General features: G+C 40.0%; 1 protein-coding gene across 1 annotated transcript; it reads left to right on the top strand.

The window, feature by feature from the left end:
• Positions 1-1,256: 1,256 nt before the first annotated feature.
• Positions 1,257-16,794, top strand: LOC134586716 (transmembrane 4 L6 family member 4-like). The gene is made up of 5 exons (XM_063442472.1): positions 1,257-1,528; positions 13,713-13,802; positions 15,223-15,356; positions 15,674-15,860; positions 16,323-16,794. Exons 1-5 carry the CDS (start codon positions 1,355-1,357, stop codon positions 16,338-16,340), a joined length of 603 nt encoding a protein of 200 aa, XP_063298542.1. The 5' UTR covers positions 1,257-1,354; the 3' UTR covers positions 16,341-16,794.
• Positions 16,795-23,464: the final 6,670 nt, after the last annotated feature.

The following is a 23,464-nucleotide window of genomic DNA, read 5'->3' as shown; positions in this document are numbered from 1 at the left end:
GCTCCTATTCTTACCCTCCATCCATGCTGTGAGTGTTCCGTGTGAGAGGGGAGAAGGGGGGGTGATGTCACTTCCTGCCCATTCCCATCCTCACACAGGGCACTGTCTATTGATTGCAAAGAGAGAGCGGAAACCTGGCAGTGAAAGCAGGTAAGCTGCCAGGTCTCACGCTGAATGGGGGAATGGTACTGCAAGGTGACAGGTCACTGGGGCCCCCTGTATTATCATGGGCCCTTGCAAACTTCCTTATGACAGTGGAGATCTCTGATCTCCACAGCAGAAGCATGCAGAAGTTTATGACCGATCTTCCCGAGTGGTCAGTCCACCCCTGTATCGAGGGATCACGTATTGAGGAACAGAGGAGGTGCAAATGAGCATAGGACGGCTGAGGGAGTGTGGTTAGGGGAAAGGTTGGTAGTGAATGGAGAGAGATGAGACATCTCTTCCCTGATTGTAGAAATCTTCTCAGTGAAGTGAGTTGCAAAGTTTGTGGCGGTCAAGTTGGTAGAAGTAGGGGCATGACAGGGTGCAGAAAAGAGTTAAAAGCATGAAACAGTTGTTTGGGCTCGCGGGAGAGTGTGGTTATGAGTGTATTGTTGCCAAACGGTTTAGACATTAATGGCTGTGTGTTGAGTTATTTTTAGGGGACAGCAAATTTACACTGTAATACATGCTGTACACTTACTACTTTACATTGTAGCAGAGTGTCATTTCTTCAGTGTCGTCACATGAAAATATTTAATAAAATATTTACAAAAATGTAAGGAGTGTATTCACTTTTGTGAGATACTGTATATACTAATTCTTGTTTCAAGTTAACTATTTGAATATTACTCCACTTCTGACATTCTGGGATTTGACTCACCTGAACTATATTGACATATTGTAATAGCGTGATTTAGGTTCAGCATATCTTTCAAAAGTTCCAAACTTGCGTTAGCCAATTAGCCACTTTTATTAGACTCTATTAGCTTTCTTAAGTTGTAAAGTTAATCATTCATAAAAGCTTACTGTCATCAAGAAAATATCTTAGATGTGGAAATTTAGGGTTGGGGCAGTATTATCATATCTACATTTAAGCATCTTGTAAGCATGAGTAAACCACTGAGAGTGTCCTGTATGTATCAGTAGAATATTAACAGAGACTATTAGTTGTCATGGAAAAATATTGCTGATAGAATGGGGGTTCTGCCAACGGTGTCAATATAAATGGCTAGATCACTGTGTATTCACAATTCACACCCAGAAGACAATCACTGGCTCTCCACCTGCATACGATTACCTTCTACAGGATTGTGACAAGACACACTGCTCACATTTCTCCATTTGGCGTGTTTTTTGTTTCTCTTGGAAAATGTGTTCTGGGGGATGTGCGAAATGCCTGGGCATTGTCCTAATTCCTCTAGCCATTTTGTGCACAGTGGCTAATATCATGTTGTTTTTCCCTGGAGGCTATATTCCTTCAGACAAAGTACAAATTACAGATGAAGTCTGGTATTTTGGTGGAATATTGGGGTCTGGAGTTCTGGTAAGTTCAGTAATGCTACTTATATTCTTAATAGCACAATATGATTTTAAATAACGTCTCTAATGTTTCTATGTTTCTTTATTTGCCTGTAAACACACAAGTAAGCATAACTGTGATATTGATATTCTTTCATATTAGATTTTTGTTTTACTTCTTGGGATCAAATCTTAATAAATAAAAAACAAAAAAATGTATAAATACTTTTATGACAATAATGACCATGAATGTGTAAGACAAAATAAAACCACAGAGATTTTAGTTTGTGCACTAATTTGAGAGACTTTAGGTTTGTCCAAAACCAGAAATAGTTTAGGCCATCCAGGGCCGGTGCAAGGATTCTTGGCGCCCTAGGCAAAAATCCATTTTGCCGCACCCTCTTGAATGCAACTACACTCTCTCAGAAGTTTATTCACTAAACTATGAATTCAGTGAATTGGAAATCGAATTGCATAGTTTAAGCAAAAACAGCTGAACTGTGACAGTTGCTGAGTTGGCGAATTCTTCTAAATGGTATAAATTTTGCCATTTGGTTTTTAATTAGGTCTGATCAGCTGTCCCTTTCCTCCATAGTGCCCAATCTCTCTCATTAGCGTTTATCCCCAGCTTTCTCCTTTGTGTCTGTTTCCAAAAGTTTGCAGTCTCTATGTTCATGATTTATCTGCTCACTCTATGCCACAGATTCTCTCCAGCCTGTTTCTCTTTATTCCAATAGGGTTATTCAATAAAGTGAGAATTGTTGGGAATTCAAATTGAACTTCTAATTTATGGTCAAAACACCTGTTAACATTCTCCAGATTTGGCTACTCTGCCCTTACACTTACAATTTTTACTCTAGTGAATAACCCGGTAATTATCTTCTGTCAATTTCTCTTCTTTTCTTTTCCATGTCTATTTATTAAACAGTGGGTTGAAATATAACTTGAAACATTTAGGCCAAAACAGAAGAGTTGTATAAAGTCATCTCAACTTTTTTCAAATCACTGTTTAGTGAATAGACTCCTAAGTGTCAAAGGGAAAGCAGAGAGACCAGTGATACATTTAGGGAAAGGGAACAGACCGGGAAGGCAATTAGGAAAGGGATAGAGAGATTGTTGAGGTTTGTAGGAAACCTATACAGACTAGGAGACATTTTAGAAGAGACACAGTGAGCAGACATTTAGGGGGGGAAAAAAGAAACTGTCCAATATGAACACACACATTCAGTACACACAGTAATACATACATCCACACAAACACACTGCCAATACATACATCCATACACACACACACAGACACACACACACACACACACAGACTGCCAATACATACAACCATACACGCACGCTGCCTAATATATACATTCAACCATACACACTCACTGCCCATTATATACATACTGCCTAATACATTCATCCATGCGCACATACTGCCCAACACATACATCCATGCACACATACTGCCCAACACATACATCCATGCACACATACTGCCCAACACATACATCCATACGCACATACTGCCTAATACACACATCCATACGCACATACTGCCTAATACATATATATACATTTTACATTGAATATATTTATGGTTGTTATAAAAAAATGTATTCAATTAATTTGGTGGGATTTAACTTATACTATTGTGCATTTAGTTTATGATAATGGTGGTATTTAATGTATGCTACAGGGAACTTGTCTGAAAGGCACACTGTAAGTAAAACTTTTTTAAATATAATATATATAATTATATTAATGTATTAGAAATATAACTGCTTACACACTCACTGGCACACACATGTCACTCACACCCTCTCACCAACACACACACTCTTACTGACAAATACACACATACACACAAACACAATGTCACTTACACATTCTCACTAACACACACACACACACACACACACACACACACACACACTCTCTCTCACTGAAATACACACACACAATGTCATTCACACCAGTTTACATATAGTCAGTTTATTATACACACACCCACAAACAAACTTAACACACCAATTTTTAAACATACAAACAATAATAACCATCTCCCCTTATGCCATACCTGTGCTAGTGATGTGACTGGAGGAGAAGGGGACCATCTTTCAGCCTGTAGGTATCTGTCCTTGTCCCTGGTGGAGCAGGAGAGCCGTGCACTGTGAGCACAGGCTGCTTCCTGCTCCCTCCAGAGTGCTTCCTGTGTTCACAGGCAGGGGGCAGCCAGGATACCAGGTTACCTCCCGGCTCTCCCTGCCTGCAGCAAGCAGAGTGCTCTGCTCGGGTGCTGGGGATTCAACAGATCCCCTCTCCCTGAACAGATGATCGGCACTGCAGCAACAGGGAGGCAGAGGGAGCACAGGATATGGCTGCGCTGGGGGGTGGCTAAACAGCCACTTACCCAGCGCTCCGACCCCAGGCAGGAGAAGCCCGCTGCCCACCCACAGGAGCAGCCCACCCAGAAACCTCCCGGTGGGTGCCCCCTGCAGGTCGGCGCCCCAGGTGAATGCCTAATTCGCCTTTATGGTAGCGCCGGCCCTGAGGCCATCCATAGTTTGGCCATATATCTGTTTGGTTCAGCAGAATTTTGGTACCACAAACCCAATTCAGGACCCAAAGTGGACAAACCAATCAATTTACTGCAAAATATAAATGTTTTATTATCGGTATTTATATAGGGCCAGCTTATTCCACAGCGCTTAACCCCTTAAGGACAGAGCTTCAGAAGCTTGTCTTTCACTTAATGACAACGGCATTTTTTGCATTTTTTGCTGTTTGCATTCAACTGCAATTAGCATTTTACTAATTTATTGCACCGACGCATATTATATACCGTTTTTTAAAGGACAGAAAGGGCTTTAATTTGATGTAACATATATATACATAAATGCTTATTTATTATAAAAAAATACAGAAAAATGCAAAAAAAAAAAGAAAACATTTGAGTTTTTTTTACAGTTTTTGCAATAATAATGTGTGCACAATTAGTGCAGGTTAAGGAAAGTAATTAAAAATAAATTCATTTAGTTGTTCTGATTTACAGAATATATAATGTGTCTGGGATTTTAAGTTTTTTTGGGTAGTTACAGGTCACAAAGCACAAGGAGTAAAATAAACTTTTAATGTGGAGCGATTTTCGAATTTGGTATGTTTGTCTTGTAAGCTTAATAGCCATAAAAGAAAACAAAATTGCCACACAAAAGTATATATTTATATAAAGTAGACACCACAGGATATTTACCTAAGGTTGTTTTGAAACTTTCTACGTAGCCATTTCACCATTTCACCACCAACCTCTGCTAAATATTGGAGTAAAATTGTATTTTTGGGGGGTTTGGCACACAAACTTATAACAAAGAACTTGTCATGTGTATTTTGTAAAGTTGGTGTGTGCTATTCCTGTACAAAGTTTTATTTTGTATTCAGTTACATCTGCTGAGTAAAATGACACCCCCATTGTATGTCGTTGGCACTATTTTGTGAAGCTACAGTGCCATATAGGAGACCTGTCCTTTTCAGTATTCACAGTCGAATTTTGAGAGACGGATTTAATGAGCCTATGTTTCAATTTGGGGTATTATAGTAGTATAACTGTTCAAAAAAACACCACAAAGGCCTACCATTTGTAAAAGTAGACACTCCAGGGTATCTCATAAGGTGCATATTGTGCCTTAACATACCCCCATTATTTCACCAATATATGACAAAGTATGTGGTAAAAAATAATTTTGTGCATTTTTTACATACGGATTGCATTTTTACTGGGCATTTTGTATATTTCATATGTGCCACTAAGTTCAAACCCCCCAAATTATGCTCAGCTAAGTCTTCTGAGTAAAAGGACACCACCATTGTATGTCTTTGGCACTATTTCGTGAAGCTACAGTGCCATACAGGAGACCTGCCCTTTTCAGTATTCACAGTAGAGTTTTGAGAGACGGATTTAATGAGCCTATGCTTCCATTTGGGGTATTATAACAGTTTGACTGTTCAAATAAAACCCTCAAAGGCCTACCATTTGTAAAAGTAGACACTCCAGGGTATCTCATAAGGTGCATATTGTGCCTTAGCATGCCCCCATTTTTCCACCAATATATGCCAAAGTATGTGGAAAAAAATTATTTGGGGCATTTTTTTACATACGGATTGCATTTTTGCTGGGCATTTTGTATATTTTATATGTGCCACTAAGTTCAAAACCCCCAAATTATGCCCCCAATGAATGTCTTTGGCACTATTTCGTGAAGCTACAGTGCCATATAGGAGACCAAGCCATATCAGTTTTTACCGAACTTTGAATTTTGACGCTGAGCCTATGTGCAATTTCCAAGCATCTTCGCAGGTTTTAAATTCAAACTACCCCACAAAGGCCTACCATTTCTTAAAGTAGACACCCCAGGGTATTTCAAAAGGCATATTTTGAACCTTAGCATGGGATCATTTTTCCGCTAGCGTGTACCAAGTGTAGTGGTAATAAGCGTTTTTTTCTGCCTTTTTGACACACAAAGTGAGTTTGCACAGTATATTTTGCAAACCTTATGCGTACTACCACTGTATAATACTTCATATGTTGCTCAGCTATGTCTGCTGAGTACAAAAATACCCCCGTATGTACCTTTGCCAGGTATATGTGGACATCGGAGGGGCACATTTGGGACACAGCCATTCAATTTTTTTTCAAACTTTCAATTTTTACGCTGTGCCCATGTCCCATTTTAGAGTATTTTAGCAGGCTATATAATCCAAATACCCCATAAAGCCATACCATTTCTTAAAGAAGACATCCCAGGGTATTTCAAAAGGCATATTTTGAACCTTAGCGTGGGATCATTTTTCCGCTAGCTTGTACCAGGTGTAGTGGTAATAAGCGTTTTTTCTGCCTTTTTGACACACAAAGTGAGTTTGCACAGTATATTTTGCAAACCTTATGTGTGCTATCACTGTGTAATACTTCATATGTTGCTCAGCTATGTGGTCTGAGTACAGAAATATCCCCGTATGTACCTTTGCCAGCTATATGTGGATGTTGAACGGGCCTCATTTGAGACGCAGCCATTCAGTTTTTTTTTCTAACTTTGAAGTTTTATGCTGAGTCCATGTTCCAATTTGGAGTAGTTTAGATGGTTGGTTATTGAAACTTCCCCACAAACACATACTATTTATTAAAGAGTACACCCTGGGGTAATTCAAAAGGCATATTTTGAACCTTGGCGTGGGATCATTTTTTTCTCTAGTTTGTTCCAGGTGTAGTGGTGATGAGCGTTTTTAAATGTATTTTTGAACTTTTTAAAACTTTTTTTACTTTTTAAAACTATTTTTTAAACTTTTGTTTTGCTTATTAATTTTTTTAAAGTTTCCTAAACTTTCGTAAAACTTTTTTTTTACAGATTTAACATTTTTCTAAGCTTTTTTTTTACCTTTAACCCCTAACTAGCAGTAAGCAGCACTAACAGTAAATTCCCCATTTTCCCATAACTCCCACCCACCCCAGCTAGCAAAATATTTAATTAAATTAGTTAATTAAATAAATTTAACCCCTGAGGGTTAAAAAATAAATAAAAGTTAATGGTCAGGGGTTAAAAAAAAAATTAGTTCACAGTATAATACTGTGATCTGTATTTTGATCACTGTAGGCAGTGATCGACTGGCAGGGAAGGGGTTAATTTTTATTTGGACTGGGTAAAGGGTTTATTTTTTTAAAAATTTTTACTTAAACGTTATTAAAACTTTTTTTAACTTAATTTTTTAACTTTTTAAAGCTTATTTTAAAACTTTTTTAACGTTAACCCCTAGTTAGCCTAACACTAAATCCCCCAATTCCCCACTAATTTCCACCCTCCCCAGCTAGCTAAATTTATAATTTAAAAATATTTAAATGTACTAATAAAATAAATTCAACCCCTGAGGGTTAAGAAAAAAAAATTAACCCTCAGGGTTTAAAAAAAAAAAATCAGATCATAGTAAAATGTAATCCCTGCCAATTGATCACTGTAGTCAGTGATCAATTGGCAGGGAAGGGGTTAATGTTTTATTAAAATGGGTAAAGGGGTTGGGATTTTAATTTAACTTTATTTATTTTTTTGACAGGGGGCAGGATCACTGATTATCCGTCTCCCTGCACTTCACAGTGAACCCGGAAGTGCAGGGAGGCGGAAGGTGAGTATACAGAGCACATGTGCTCGCTCTTACATGCTGTCAGAGCGGGCACATGTGCTGGGACAGCCCGATCCAGTGCTCCCGGTCTGCCTCTAATACAGAGGCAGACCGGAGCACCATTAACCCCGCGATCGCCGCGATTGGGGTTAATATACATTAAGGGGTTAATATACATAATAAAATTTGTATATAATTTGCAGAAAGCTGATAGGAGCACTTTTCCACCATTTGGTTTACAGATTAAGTATGAAATAGTCACCAATAGAGAGAAAAGCAGCAGGAACCGTGAAAGCAAGTCTATATTTATTGATGTATGCATTTTATATTTATTAAATATATAATATATAAATATATCATTTTTTAACAGCTCCTTTTCCTCTATTGATCACTACTCACTTGATCTGTGAATATAGTCAACATTTAAAGGGACCCTCCGGGCACCCAGACCACTTCTGCCCATTGGAGTGGTCTGGGTGCCAACTCCCACTACTCTTAACCCTGCAAGTGTAATTATTGCAGTTTTTTATAAACTGCAAAAATTACCTTGCAGGGTTAACTCCACCTCTAGTGGCTGTCTACCAGACAGCCACTAGAGGGAACTTCCTGACTCATAGCAAAGATTTTCTTTGCTAGAGCATCGCTGGACGTCCTCACGCTGTGTGAGGACCTCCAGCGTCACTTAATTCCCCATAGGAAAGCATTGGAAATCTTTTTCAATGCTTTCCTATGGGGAACGCTAATGCGCATTAGGTCTCCGCGGCCTGTGGGCGTGATCAGTCTCGCCCACCGGCCAATGGAGTCAGAAGGAGGAGCGGCGCGGAGGAGGAAGGTTTTCACCCCTTCAGCAACTGGGGATTTGGGGGTGGGAGGGAGAAGGAACCTGCAGTGCCAGGAAAACGGATTGTTTTCCTGGCACTGGAGTTTTCCTTTAAAGACTGTCCCCAAGCCATCAATCATGTTTTTTTTTCCATTAATCAAAACAAAAAAGTTTTCCATTTCTCCTCTTCTCTGTATGCTCTCTCTATGCTGACTGCCAGGTGTAAAGGACAGAGTTTATAACAATAATTATCAAGGAGCTAGGTTGGAGATAACCAGTTGCAAGATAAAGTGTGGATTTCTTCATTTAATTTTGTTTTGCACACTTCTCAAATACATATTTGTTAAATATAGGAATAAGTAAACATCTTTTTATTCACGGAAAGTTACAGTTCACGTTTAAATTGTCACTCCTGCGTTTTGCTGATGTCCTGATTAACCCCTCATAGCCTGTAATAAATGGTGCTGTCAAGTTTATCTCATTTTTCTACCACTCTCCTCACTTTTTGCTTCTTTGTCGGCCTTTTAATTTTCGTAGCACTAATTGATATTTTTTATAAATCAATAGTCGTCATTTATGTGTGTGCAATGCAAGGAAAATTCAACAGCCAAGATAAAAGTAAAGCTGGAAGACAAACAAGAATCAATAAATGTTATTTATTAATAAAAAAATGCTGCTTTACACATGTAAGAATCTACACCTTTAAGTCTCACATCCAGTATGTTGCCAAATCGTGTAGATTCGACCTTAAAAACATAGCCCGCATCCGCCCCTTCCTTACGCAAGATGCTACAAAGGAGCTTGTCCATGCTCTAGTAATTTCCCGCATGGATTATTGTAAACCTCTCCTGATTGGTCTTCCCAAAAGCCACATTGCCCCACTACAGTCTGTAATGACTGCTGCCGCCAGACTTTCCTCTCTAGTCGGTTCTCTCACACCCATGGGCGTAGGAACCCAAAAAAATCTGGGGGGGATAGCATTTTTACTCGCCGGGTATATTCTTATTCCGTAAACTAGGAGTTGTTTATCCCATTGTACAGCGCTACGGAATTTGCAGTCGCTATATAAATGATTAAATAATAACATTAAAGGGTCACTACAAGGAAGGGGTTTTACTTACCCGGATACAGCGCCGGGATCCTCCTGATTAGAACCACCCCTACCCTTCCCATGAATATTAGAACCACCCCTACCCCTTCCATGCACAAAAGAACTCCACCTACCCCTTCCACGCACATTAACCCCCTACCCCTTCCATGCATATTAGTACCCCCCTAACCCCTTCCATGCATATTAGAACCCACCCTACCTCTTCCATTCATATTAGTACTCCCCTAACCCCTTCCAATAATTTTTCTACCTACCCCCTCCTCCCATCCATATTAGTAGCCCCCCTAAACCCTTCCAATTATTTTTCTACCTACCCCTCTCCCCTATCCTTATTAGTAGCCCCCCTAACCCTTTCCAATTATTTTTCTGCCATGTTAACTAACGCCAGTGCTGGAGTGCCTACATTAAAAGGCCTGCAGGGACAGGCTATAGACACCAGAACCACTACATTAAGCTGCAGTGGTTCTGGGGACTATAGTGTTTCTTTAATGTGAGGTAAATTAGAGATTAGTGCAACGAATAATATGCTAGATTGCCTACCTACAACCAGATGAGGATGATGATGGGCTCTAGCTGCAGTCTGGCTCCACTGGTCTGGTGTAGAACAGGCTCTCTGGAGGCTGTTTGTAACTGTGGTCACAAAAATCAATGTTCTGTGAGAACGGGAAGCAGCTCCATTTTTTGGGGGCCCTTTACACAGCTCAAGGTCTGGATCCCAGGGTCCACCTTCATGTTCCACCAATGAGTTTGTTCACAGGGGGTGGAGTGTGTAGGGGATGTCCTGATATGTGTGTAAGGAATGCATTGTGTGAATCTGTGTTTGTATGTGTAAGGGCTGCAAGGTGTGATTCTGTGTATGTACGGGATGCAGTGTGTGCGTCTGTAAGGGGTGCATTGAGTGTATGTACGGGGTGCATTGAGTGTGTAAGGTTGCATGATTGTGTGAGTGTGTGTGTGTGTGTGTGTGCACGGGGTGCATTGAGTGTGTGTAAGGATGAATTGTGTGTTTCTGTGTGTGTAAGGGTGGTATGATTGTGTGATTGTGTGTGTGTGTGTGGTGGATGTCAATCTCTCTCCCTCCCTTGTCACTCTTTCTCCCCCCCCCTCCCTCCCTGCTTCTTTCTCCCCCCCCCTCCCTCCCTGCTTCTTTCTCCCCCCCCTCCCTCCCTGCTTCTTTCTCCCCCCCCCTCCCTCCCTGCTTCTTTCTCCCCCCCCTCCCTCCCTGCTTCTTTCTCCCCCCCCCCTCCCTGCTTCTTTCTCCCCCCCCTCCCTCCCTGCTTCTTTCTCCCCCCCCTCCCTCCCTGCTTCTTTCTCCCCCCCTCCCTCCCTGCTTCTTTCTCCCCCCCCTCCCTCCCTGCTTCTTTCTCCCCCCCTCCCTCCTTCTTTCTCCCCCCCCTCCCTCCCTGCTTCTTTCTCCCCCCTCCCTCCCTGCTTCTTTCTCCCCCCTCCCTCCCTGCTTCTTTCTCCCCCCCCTCCCTCCCTGCTTCTTTCTCCCCCCCCTCCCTCCCTGCTTCTTTCTCCCCCCCTCCCTCCCTGCTTCTTTCTCCCCCCCCTCCCTCCCTGCTTCTTTCTCCCCCCCTCCCTGCTTCTTTCTCCCCCCCTCCCTCCCTGCTTCTTTCTCCCCCCCTCCCTCCCTGCTTCTTTCTCCCCCCCCTCCCTGCTTCTTTCTTCCCCCCTCCCTGCTTCTTTCCCCCCCCTCCCTGCTTCTTTCTCCCCCCCCTCCCTGCTTCTTTCCCCCCCCCTGCTTCTTTCCCCCCCCTCCCTGTTTCTTTATTTCCCCACCCTCCCTCCCTGTTTCTTTATTTCCCCTCCCTCCCTGTTTCTTTATTCCCCCCCCTTCCCCCCTGTTTCTTTATTTCCCCTTCCTCCCTCCCTCCCTGTTTCTTTATTTCCCCTCCCTCCCTCCCAGTTTCTTTATTCCCCCCCTCCCCCCTCCCTCCCTGTTTCTTTATTCCCCCCTCCCTGTTTCTTTATTTCCCCCCCCCCTCCCCTCTCTGTTTCTTTATTTCCCCTTCCTCCCTCCCTCCCTGTTTCTTTATTTCCCCTCCCTCCCTGTTTCTTTATTCCCCCCCCCTCCTCTTCCCCCCTTCCTCTTCCCCCCTTCCTGTTTCTTTCTCTCCCTCCCTCCCCGACCTATGATGTAGCGTGGCCGAGCGCTGTATAGTCCGCCGGTACAGGGAGCTTTTGTTTCCTGTACCCGGCGGACTAACAGGAAGTGCACACTCAGTGTGCACTTCCTGTTAGTCCGGCCGGGTACAGGAGACAGATGCTCCCTGTACCGGCGGACTATACAGCGCTCGGCTACGCTACAGTGAGGGAGTGACAGGAGGGAGCGCTGAGCGCTTCCCTCCTGTCAGCTCCTCTCTTCATACTGCGCCCGGGCGGTGCGCTCTCATGGACGCACCAGCCCGGGCAAAGCTGCAGCCGCCTGAGGCTCTCTGCAGAGCGCTCGGGCGGCTGCAGCATCAGGGGGGGCCGGCGGAGCTGGGGGGGATTTCCCCATACCTGTCCCCCCCGCATGATTTGCTGGGGGGGATGCGTCCCCCCCATCCCCCCCGGTTCCTACGCCCATGCTCACACCTCACCCCTCTGTCAGTCCTTACATTGGCTTTCCTGTATCCTAAAGGAGTCAATTCAAGGTATTAATTTACACCTATAAAGCACTGAACAATTCTCAACCCTTTTATATCTCCTCACATATTCATAGGTATGTCCCTTCTCGGTCTCTCCGCTCGGCCCATGACCTTCTCCTGTCCGTTGTTCGCACCCGTACGGCCAACTCACGCTTGCAGGTCTTCTAGCGGCCAGCCCCTTCCTATGGAATAGCCTGCCTACCGCCATCAGACTCTCCCCTAGTCTTCAATCGTTTAAGAAGTGCCTTAAAACCCATCTCTTTAGTAAAGCTTATGGCCTCCCAGAGTCACCTCTACCTAACATACCTGTCTCTTGCTCTCTCCTAAAGGGCAGCACTCTACTCTCCCCTCCATCTCTGCTTCAGTCCCACCTTATTTGATCGCTATTTCCTGTCCTATTGTGTTTTACACCCCACGTCCTATAGAATGTAAGAAAGATCTGCATTCTAAAGATCTAAAAGAAAGCATGAGTCATCAGACCAGGAAACCTTCTTCTATTACTCCATGGTCCAGGTCTGACACTCATGTCCTCATTATGGACGCTTTTGACAGTAGACAGGGGTCATCATGGGCACTCTGATCAGTCTACGGCTACGCTGCTAAGCAAACTGTGATGTACTGTGTATTCAGAACCTTTTTATCCTGGCCAGCATTAAGTTTTTCAGCAATTTGAGCTACAGTAGCTCTTCTGTGTGATCAGACCAGATGGCCTAAGCTTTGCTCCCCACTGCATCAATGAGCCTTGGGTGCCCATGATCCTGATGCCGGTTTACCGGTTTTCCATCCCTGCACCACTTTTGATAAGTATTACCCACTGGATACTGGGAACACCCCTTACGTACTGTTTTGGAGATGCTCTGACCCAGTCATCTAGGCATCACTATTTGGCCCTTGTCAAACATAACAATCTAATAGTGCTCAAAAATATCTTTATACTCACTTCCAATAGTGTACTCTTTTGTGTAAGAGAAAATAGTTTATAAATAAAATTCCACAAATTCAAAGGTTTAATGCCCAAGGACATTAAAGTTGTTTAATACTACTTCTATTCTGTGAGTGCTATTTGTGGCGAAAAGGACAAACATGCTAATACATTTGTATGCTGTTAAGAAGCTTACACTATGTGCTTTATTTTTATTTTTTGAATGCCAATGCTCACACTTTCATTAAAGATGAAGATTTTATATTTACAAAAGTGTTCAACATTATTACATACTATTATGAATGGGTATCAATATTTGTCAGATTTCCTCTTTGCACTATTAAATATGAAAGGTTATGTCACTGACCAAGAAATGGCGGAATTTCTTCAATCTGCTGAAATAATTGAGGTATATAATAATTAAGAGAAATATTATAAACATTACAACATAACAACATTATATTTGAAGTCTATACAATCATTTACTATAAATCATATATGTATAAAATTTAGCAAATAAATATTAGACAATTGTCATGGTATTTCTTTTCATATGTTTTACAGATGATTTTTCCAGCACTTGTATTTCTTGGTCTAAAAAATAATGACTGCTGTGGCTGCTGTGGCAATGAGAGTTGTGGGAAGAGATTTGCAGTAAGTATTAGATGTAATATGGAATAATCTAAAATGATTTCTTTCAGTATTGGTTAACATGTATCAGTGTATGGCAGCCCGCAAAACGTATAATAAAGATAACATATGTTATAGGGACACTATAGGCACCCAGGCCACTTAAAGGACCACTATAGTGCCAGGAAAACATACTAATTTTCCTGGCACTATAGTGCCCTGAGGGTGTCCCCACCCTCAGGGCCCCCCTCCTGCCATGCTATAGGGGGTGAAAGGGGTTAAACTTACCTCTTTCTCCAGCGTCGGGTGGGTGGCTCTCCTCCTCCTCTCCTCCTCCTCGGCTGAATGCGCATGCGCGGCACGAGCCGCGCGCGCATTCAGCCAGTCCATAGGAAAGCATTCACAATGCTTTCCTATGGACGCTGGCGTCTTCTCACTGTGAAAATCACAGTGAGAAGCGCGGAAGTGCCTCTAGTGGCTGTCAATGAGAGAGCCACTAGAGGCTGGATTAACCCTAATAAAAACATAGCAGTTTCTCTGAAACTGCTATGTTTATAGAAAAAAGGGTTAAACCTAGCTGGACCTGGCACCCAGACCACTTCATTAAGCTGAAGTGGTCTGGGTGCCTATAGTGGTCCTTTAATCTCATTGAGGTAGCCTGGGTGGAGTGAATCTGATCCCTTAACCCTCAACATAAAACATTGCCGTTTTTGAGTGTTAAGACTGCCTCCAGTGGCTGTCTTACTAGAACTACTAGATACCTTGTGTTCAGCTATTTCAATTGTAGAGGAGTTATGCAAGTAAATCCAATATTAAATAGTCATTTTTGCACTATTTTGAACAATTAAAGACATTTCGTGAAAAAAATTATATATATATTCTGTTGCCCTTTCTCTTCCTGCGAATGGGCTGCCTCTTTGAGCAGAATTGCTTGCTTTGTAAAATAGTGATTCAGGTAGAGTGCAGTAGCTAAGATAGTTTTAATCGGTCAGGGCTGTTCATTAACGTAAGCAATGAAATTCAAAGACAATTCATAATGAATTTCAAATGGTAGCTGAACTACAAGCATGGACATTTTTTCCACTTTAACTATTTTGACCTTAAATTTGAAATTCACACTGTATTCACTTTGATTTTCCAACAATTCTCACTCTAGTGAATAAACATGATAGTCTCATGGGAATCACAAACTCGGGAATCGTACAGTAGCTCGTGGGGGCACTATGTCCTCCCACGTTATTTAACAGGTCTTATCCCTGTCGGATGAGGCCTTTCTAGTGACAATGCTCCATTCAGTACATGACAATTCAGATTTTAGTGCATAACCCCATTAGACCCAACTCAAAGATGTTTCTACATACATGTTACCCAGCACTTATTCTATATTAGGGATAACATAATATAGTGCTTAATATAATCTAATGTATTTATGTTTTCTTTTCAGATGTTTTCATCTATTCTATTTGCCGCCATTGGATTTGCAGGAGCTGGTTACTGCTTTGTTATTTCAGCAGTTGCTATACATAAGGGACCTAAGTGTCCCACATTTCTAGGATGGGATTATATATTTCAGGATGGGTAAGTGGCTGTTATTTTTATAGGGGTGAAGACAATTCCTTTTAAATTAATCTCCCTCTCGAAGCTGCCATTGTGCCTAGATTGCCTCACACTCCAATTCTGCAGAGATATAACTGTATAAGAGCAATATTAGAATATAGAGAAACAATGTATGATATTTGTGTCTAATTCCACATGCTTGACTTGACTGGCAAGTCAATCATTTACGTAATTTCCCAGAATCCATAGAGGTAGAGCGATATGTGGCAATAATGGGGACATCTAAATATACAGACATGTAGAGTCAAGCATTTATACCGATTTTATTTTTCCAAAAGATCTTACCTGGAGAACCACAACCTATGGAATTTATGCCAACCTACTTCTATTGTCCCATGGCACCTGACCCTCTTCTGCTTGCTCCTGATAATGAGTGGAGTTCAAGCTGTGCTCTGTGCTATCCAGGCCATTAATGGGCTCATCGGAACAATCTGTGGAGACTGCAAGTGCTGTGGGTGTTGTGGGGTAAGTTACAATGGTAGTAAAGGATCTAAACAATAGCCACTGAACATCAATTAAGGCATAATAAAGCTTCCTTTTTACAATAGACATATAACATTCACTACTGACTATCATTAAAAGCAGACTCCAAGCACCAAAGCTGTTAATAACTGTATCAAAGTTATTGATATCAGCTCCCACATTTGTTTATAACTGTATCCATTAGTAAAATACTTTGCACGTATTAGACAGCCACCTCATCGACTGATGTCACAAAGAAAGACTATAATGAGAACATACCTTGTTTGTTAAAGTACTTATCTATGCTGTTTGAATGTATTATTTTCACATTCATTAAAATAGGTGTCAGTTGTGTCATGGAATTTTCACTTATAATATTGAAACAAATGTAATGTTATTAGGATCTAAAATGTATTTGTTCATATCATCAGTACACATTCAATAACTGCCCGTTTATGCACACAGGGTAATGGAACTGTTTAACCCTAGCCTGAGAAGAAAGAAGATCCTACTAGAATCATTTGTTCATGTCTGGACTAGAGTATCTTTAACAACCATGAAATGAATTTGTGGAGGAAACTCAAAGATGAAGAACATTTCTGAACAGTTTCTGATAAGACCTTTTATAGAGCACCCCAAATACAATTACATCTTCCAGTCTTCGGTTTGAGTTGATTAAACAAAATTGTAAAATAATTATGAATACACACAGACTTCATAACTATAACATGATAAAAATATAATATTTTTCAGCAATGCTGCTTTGGGAATGGAACATTATATTTATTTTTTTGTGTTTTTAAAGTCATGGAAAATGATGGTTGTTTACACACTAAATGACAAGCTATGTGGATTTGAGGACTTCCAGTTTGCGAAAGGTAGAAAAAAATAAGCTAGCTGAAAAACATCTAAAATTAAAATTCTATTTCAGTCTAAATTTTGCGAATCAGGAATTATTTTATAACTACACCCCAAAGGTGCAACTACTGTTCACTTGGTGTCTAGCCACACTGTGCATCCTAGAGCTTTAATTGCACAACTTTTGTAATTCCTGCTTGCTAAGTACAAAAAAAATCAAGAAAAAAAGCGCTGTAAAATTAATACTATTAAAAAACGAATTAGCCCCTATTAAATATCACAAAAAGCAAGCAAGCACTAATAAACGTGAAAATAGCTCAACAAACACTAGATACAATATAAAAGAAAAAAGTGTGCTATGCCTTTAAGTGCTATATATACAATAGTGCACTTCCTATGGGTGTATACATACACAGTAGAAACAAAATTGCAGTGAAAAAGTACAATGCAATACAATGATTTAAGTGCTGTAATAATGCAGATTTTTATAGCATGTTTGTACACACTGTATGTGAATTTTGTGCACTTTGTGAAAATAATATTATAAAAAGAGCACTTACTTCTCAATGAGTAGAATAGAGAATTTTAGGTAATATGTATTTTCTGCTATAGTATATACCGCTCCAAACATAGATAGGGGAAAAAAAAGGAGAAACGAAAAGAGAAAAAAATATATAGTGTAACTCTGTGCGGTGATTATAATAAATAGAATATAAAATGACAACTCACAATGGTAGAGCAGTATAAAGTCTGTTCCAACTTTAGGTGCTTTTGTGTCCTGTATGGAGGACTCTAACGGAACAGCAGAGTGATGTGCTTGGATATAGCAAGCAGGATGGCAACTTTGTTAAAATAGATCTTTATTGATACAAAGTTAAATAAACATTCTCCCTGGAACGCTGATCTGTACTCTTTCCTCCTTCTGACTCGTGGCTAGCACTTGCAGTCTTTAGATGGTTGGGCGCTTCCGGGAATAGAATATACTTGTGGCACTACTAACGTTGTGCGTCTGGTTGCGTGATGGCGCATTTCGCCTGGGCGGCTTCCTCAGATCACGTCTAGTTGTTGCCGTCCATCTGAATATATACCCGTCTCCATAGGCGTGGTAACTTGACAAATCCCTGATAATTAGTCCTGACACAAGCTTGTAAGAAAGTCAATGGGCTGAGAAGCGTATCGCCTAAATGTCTCTTTTATGAAAAATTGCCTACTTGATTAACCTTTTGTGACCATTGTATTTAAAAGTTCTTATGCATATATTAAAAACAAAATGAGAAACACATTGTACAAATCAGTTGGTGATTAACCTCAATATAAACATATTTTAAACCTCTGTATACACATCTGCAATGCATAGATTAATGAGAGGAGCTAGACAAAGTAAAAAAATATTACCCTACTATGTGGGAAAAAGAAAAAGAAAAACATAAAAAATTTCATCTATCATATTATACCAAATAAATCTGAAATATATCATAAAATGCACACAAAACCTTTTGTATTGCCTGTTGCAGCATGATAATGCATGGCCCCATGTTGCAATTCCTGGAAGCTGAAAACATCACAGTTCATGCATGGCCAGTATACTCACTGGTCATGTCATCCGTTGAGCATGTTTGGGATGCTCTGGATCGGCATATATGACAGCGTGTTCCAGGTCCTACCAATATTCATCAACTTCGCACAGCCATTGAAGAGGAGTGGACCAACATTCCACAGGCCATAATCAACAACCTGATCAACTCTATACGAAGGAGATTTGTTGAACTGCGTGAGGCAAATGGTGGTCACACCAGATACTGACTGGTTTCTCCCCCCCCCTCCCCCCCCCCGCAAAACTGCACTTTTTAGAGTGGCCTTTTATTGTGGCCAGCCTAGGACGTACATGTGCAATAATCATGCTGTCTAATCAGCATCTTGATATGCCACACCTGTGAGGTGGATGGATTATCTCGACAAAGGAGAAGTGCTCACTAACACAGATTTAAACAGATATGTGAACAATATTTGAGAGAAATAGGCCTTTTGTGTACATAGAAAAAATATTTGAGTTCAGTTCATGAAAATGGGGGCAAAAGCAAAAGTGTTGCGTTTATAATTTTGTTCAGTGTTTATTTATATCAAAATACATTTAGAATAAAATTATACTTATATTGATAAAATAACAAAATTATGTAAACATAATAAATGAAATACAATTTTTTAAAAAATATGAACAATAACTTTGGCAAGGATTTGTGACTAAGTGGCTAGTAAAAACGAATTCACATACCTTATTTTGAATACTCTGCAAATGGTATGCCATGATGGAGGTCATTTTCATTCCTTGGCTGCCATGCGGTCTCAAAGGTACCATAGGCCCAGCAAACCAATCTTGCAATTTAAATGTGCAAAAACAATGAGAGCCCTATATTTGATCCTGTAACTTCCCAAAACTCCATAAAACCTGGACATGGGGGTGCTGGTGTACTCATGAGAGATTTCTGAACACAAATGTGTATTTTACTGTACTTAAAGCTACCAGTATTATGACATTTACAGTTAAAATGTCATGTAGAACTTGGAAAATAACATTTCTTTTTTTTTTTTGAGACAATGCTTATTTATTTAAAGAGTTTTCAGGATTAACCCCTTGCCGACTAAGGGCGTATCAGGCACGTCCAACAAATAAGGGTCCTTAAGGACTGAGGACGTACCTGATACGTCCGTGGGGAATTAGAGCTCTGGAAGCGATCATGATTGTTTCCAGCAACTCTAATGGTATTGCAGTGATGCCTCGATGTTGAGGCATCACTGAAATACCCCCCGTCACTACCGGTGGCCGCCAGAGAACACTGGGTGATCACTCACCCCGGAGCGATCACATCCGGGTTGCTCCACGTGGAGCCTGGCAGTGAGGCAGAGCATCAGAAGTCATCAGGCAGGCTTCCAATGCTCTGCCTGTACTGAGTACCTCGAGGGGTCGAGGCACTCAGTAAATATAACAAAAAAATAAAATAGAAAAATAATTAAATAAATACACTTTAAAAAAATTTAACTCATACCCTTCATCCCTCCCCATGTACTTGCTGATCCCCGCCGTTCCCTCGACGGCGATCTGTCTTCTTAGCGAGGACTGTCTGGGCTCAGCAATGTGCTGATTAGCTCAGCCTAGACAGTCCCCTTTCTCTCTAAAATAGTGGTTCCATGGCCGCAATAGGTGTCCACAGTGATAGGCAGTGAAAAAAGTGAAAAAAGTTTAAAAAATAAAAATAAAAAATAATAATAAATTCAAAAATATATGTATATATTAGATAGCTTGGAGGAAAGATGAGACAGGGGGGATATGATAGAAAAATGTAAATACATAAAGGGAATCAATACAGTAAAGGAGGAGACTATATTTAAAATAAGGAGAACTACCACAACAAGAGGACATAGTCTTAAATTAGAGGGGCAAAGGTTTAAAAATAATTTCAGGAAGTATTACTTTACTGAGAGGGTAGTGGATGCATGGAATAGCCTTCCAGCTGAAGTGGTAGAGGTTAACACAGTGAGAGAGTTTAAGCATGCGTGGGATAGGCATAAGGCTATACTAGACTTAAGATAAGGCCAGGGACTAATTAAAAGTATTTTGAAATATTGGGCAGACTAGATGGGCTGAATGGTTCTAATCTGCCGTCACATTCTATGTTTCTATGTTTCTATATCTATATATAATATGTATATATATCTTATATATAACAACATGCTAAGTGTATTTTTTTAATATATACATATATTCATATAAAAATACACATTGAGTAAAATTACACACGTATATATATATATATAACTATGAAAGAAGACACAACATCCAGTGGAAGAAAATAAATTAATACAATCTTGCACTAGAGTTGGCGAGGTTGCAGGGTATAAGGGCATAACCCAATGAGTATAATATTGAAGCGAAGAGACTGAGAAAGGGATGACAGAAAGGTCCTCCCTACCATCAGTCCCTATACCCCAGGATAGAAGTGTTCATAATCATGGCTTCAAAAATTGCCAGTATAGAACATAAATGAAATATGTAAAATAATAATTTTTTATTAACCCCTTCTAGGGAAGATAGTGAACAAACAAAATAAATAATAAAAGTGTATATACATTGAAGAAGTGTAAAAAATAGAAATCGTCTGTAGCACGACACACCTTATTATCACAGTAAATTGTGACACTATCTCAGAGGCTGAAATAGCTATCGGTGTGTATATTGTGAGATCGTAACAATCTCCCTGATTTGTATCACAAAAGTAGCAAGTGTAAAGAATAGAGATCGTCTGTAGCACCACACACCTTATAATTACAGAAATTTGTAACAAAATCTCAACGGCTAAAATAGCTATCGGTGTGTATACTGTGAGAGCGTAACGATCACCCTGATTTGTATCACTAAAGTAGCAAAATAGTTAAGAGGGGGAAACTCCTAATGTAGCTGTTCATACACAACTGTCACAACTCTCATCCAAGATACTGATTTGAGGTCTAGGTGGTTGCTAGATTGGAAATATAGCAGACCTAACCTTAGACCTAATTGCTGCAGGAAAAGAGCAAAAAAGCACACACACAACTCGTGTACCAGTTACTATCTCTGTGCTGGTAAGGAGTCTGATTGCTAAAGTTGCTACTTCTGCAGGAAAAGAGCAAAAAAGCACACCCACAATACATATACCAGTTTCTATCTCGGTGCTAGTAGGGAGTCTGATTGCTAAAATAGCTGAAGACCCCGATGCAGACATTAGAAGATAGTAGTGTGTAGAGGAGAAAATCCTTTCCTAATGAGCGTATAACATATAGATACCTAGTCTACTTTACAGACAGATTTCTAGTCTAATCTGATTCTGGACCAAGTGGTCCCTGTAATCACACAGACTTCTAGTCTATTCTGATTCTGATTCTTTTTCTTTTTCAGACAGATTCCTAGTCTAATCTGATTCTGGACCAAGTGGTCCCTGTAATAACTCAGACTTCTAGTCTATCCAGATTCTGAACCTAGTGGTCCCGGTAATAGCATAATAACTCAGACCGAAGTGGTCCCGGTACTAACTCAACGCGCGTTTCGGCGCTGGCGTGGCGCCTTTGTCAAGTAGCTACTTTAGCAATCAGACTCCTTACCAGCACAGAGATAGTAACTGGTACACGAGTTGTGTGTGTGCTTTTTTGCTCTTTTCCTGCAGCAATTAGGTCTAAGGTTAGGTCTGCTATATTTCCAATCTAGCAACCACCTAGACCTCAAATCAGTATCTTGGATGAGAGTTGTGACAGTTGTGTATGAACAGCTACATTAGGAGTTTCCCCCTCTTAACTATTTTGCTACTTTAGTGATACAAATCAGGGTGATCGTTACGCTCTCACAGTATACACACCGATAGCTATTTTAGCCGTTGAGATTTTGTTACAAATTTCTGTAATTATAAGGTGTGTGGTGCTACAGACGATCTCTATTCTTTACACTTGCTACTTTTGTGATACAAATCAGGGAGATTGTTACGATCTCACAATATACACACCGATAGCTATTTCAGCCTCTGAGATAGTGTCACAATTTACTGTGATAATAAGGTGTGTCGTGCTACAGACGATTTCTATTTTTTACACTTCTTCAATGTATATACACTTTTATTATTTATTTTGTTTGTTCACTATCTTCCCTAGAAGGGTTTAATAAAAATTTTTTATTTTACATATTTCATTTATGTTCTATACTGGCAATTTTTGAAGCCATGATTATGAACACTTCTATCCTGGGGTATAGGGACTGATGGTAGGGAGGACCTTTCTGTCATCCCTTTCTCAGTCTCTTCGCTTCTATATATATAACTATATATATATTGTGTGTATATATATATATTATAAAAAATAAAGAATAATTAGAAATAAATTTATAAACTGTAAAAATAATTTTAAAAAAATTATATATATATATGTAATTTTATACTAACTGTATTTTGATATTAATATATATATATATCAAAATACACTTAGAATGAAATTATATATATATCTATGTATATCCCCTTAACGACCGTGGACATATTATGTATGTCTGCCAAAAAAAAACAGCCATTAAGGACCCTGGACTTGCCTGGACCGGCGATCCGCGGCCATCACGGTCGGGGGGGACTGCCGGATGCCTATTATTTTTTTATATGTATCAAAAAAAAGTAACCTTGGCACTCACCCTTATCCAGAAAATAGAAATAATTCTTGCCTAGGTGCAACCTCAGCGTTTGCATATAAATCCACAATAGGTGCACTTACAGGTCTTGTTCCAACAATTTTCCAATGACATTGGAACAAGACCTGTGAGTGCACCTATTACCTTTTTGGATAACGCATTATATATATATATATATATATTACATATACAATGAATATATATGATTTCATTATAAGTGTACTTTGAGTCTTAAAATACACTTATAATAAAATCATATATATGCATTATATATGTATAATATATTAAAACAATGCTTTAATTATCATATATTATACATATATAAGAAAGTGTGTGTGTGTGTATACACACACACACACACACACGTATTATACACACACGTATTATTTGTATATGTGTAAGTTTGCAAAGCTTGGCAGTAATACATAACAGGAGTTGAGAATCTATGCCTAAAGTACAATGTGTGTGAAAAATAACCCCAAAAAAGGACTACCAAAAGGTTGACAAAGACTGGTGGTAGGATTAGTGCATGGAAAGTGTTAAAATACCACCA

The sequence above is a fragment of the Pelobates fuscus genome, chromosome 2 (genome assembly GCF_036172605.1).
Source record: "Pelobates fuscus isolate aPelFus1 chromosome 2, aPelFus1.pri, whole genome shotgun sequence".
NCBI classification, from domain to species: domain Eukaryota; kingdom Metazoa; phylum Chordata; class Amphibia; order Anura; family Pelobatidae; genus Pelobates; species Pelobates fuscus.
This window is presented reverse-complemented; position numbering and strand designations above follow the sequence as displayed.

Bases quoted from the DNA above. Each gene is read 5' to 3' on its own strand.
- LOC134586716 (XM_063442472.1), top strand. From the start codon at position 1,355: ATGTGTTCTGGGGGATGTGCGAAATGCCTGGGCATTGTCCTAATTCCT. The intron at 1,529-13,712 runs GTAAGTTCAGTA...TATGTTTTACAG, and splicing joins TATTGGGGTCTGGAGTTCTG to ATGATTTTTCCAGCACTTGT. The intron at 13,803-15,222 runs GTAAGTATTAGA...TTTTCTTTTCAG, and splicing joins GTTGTGGGAAGAGATTTGCA to ATGTTTTCATCTATTCTATT.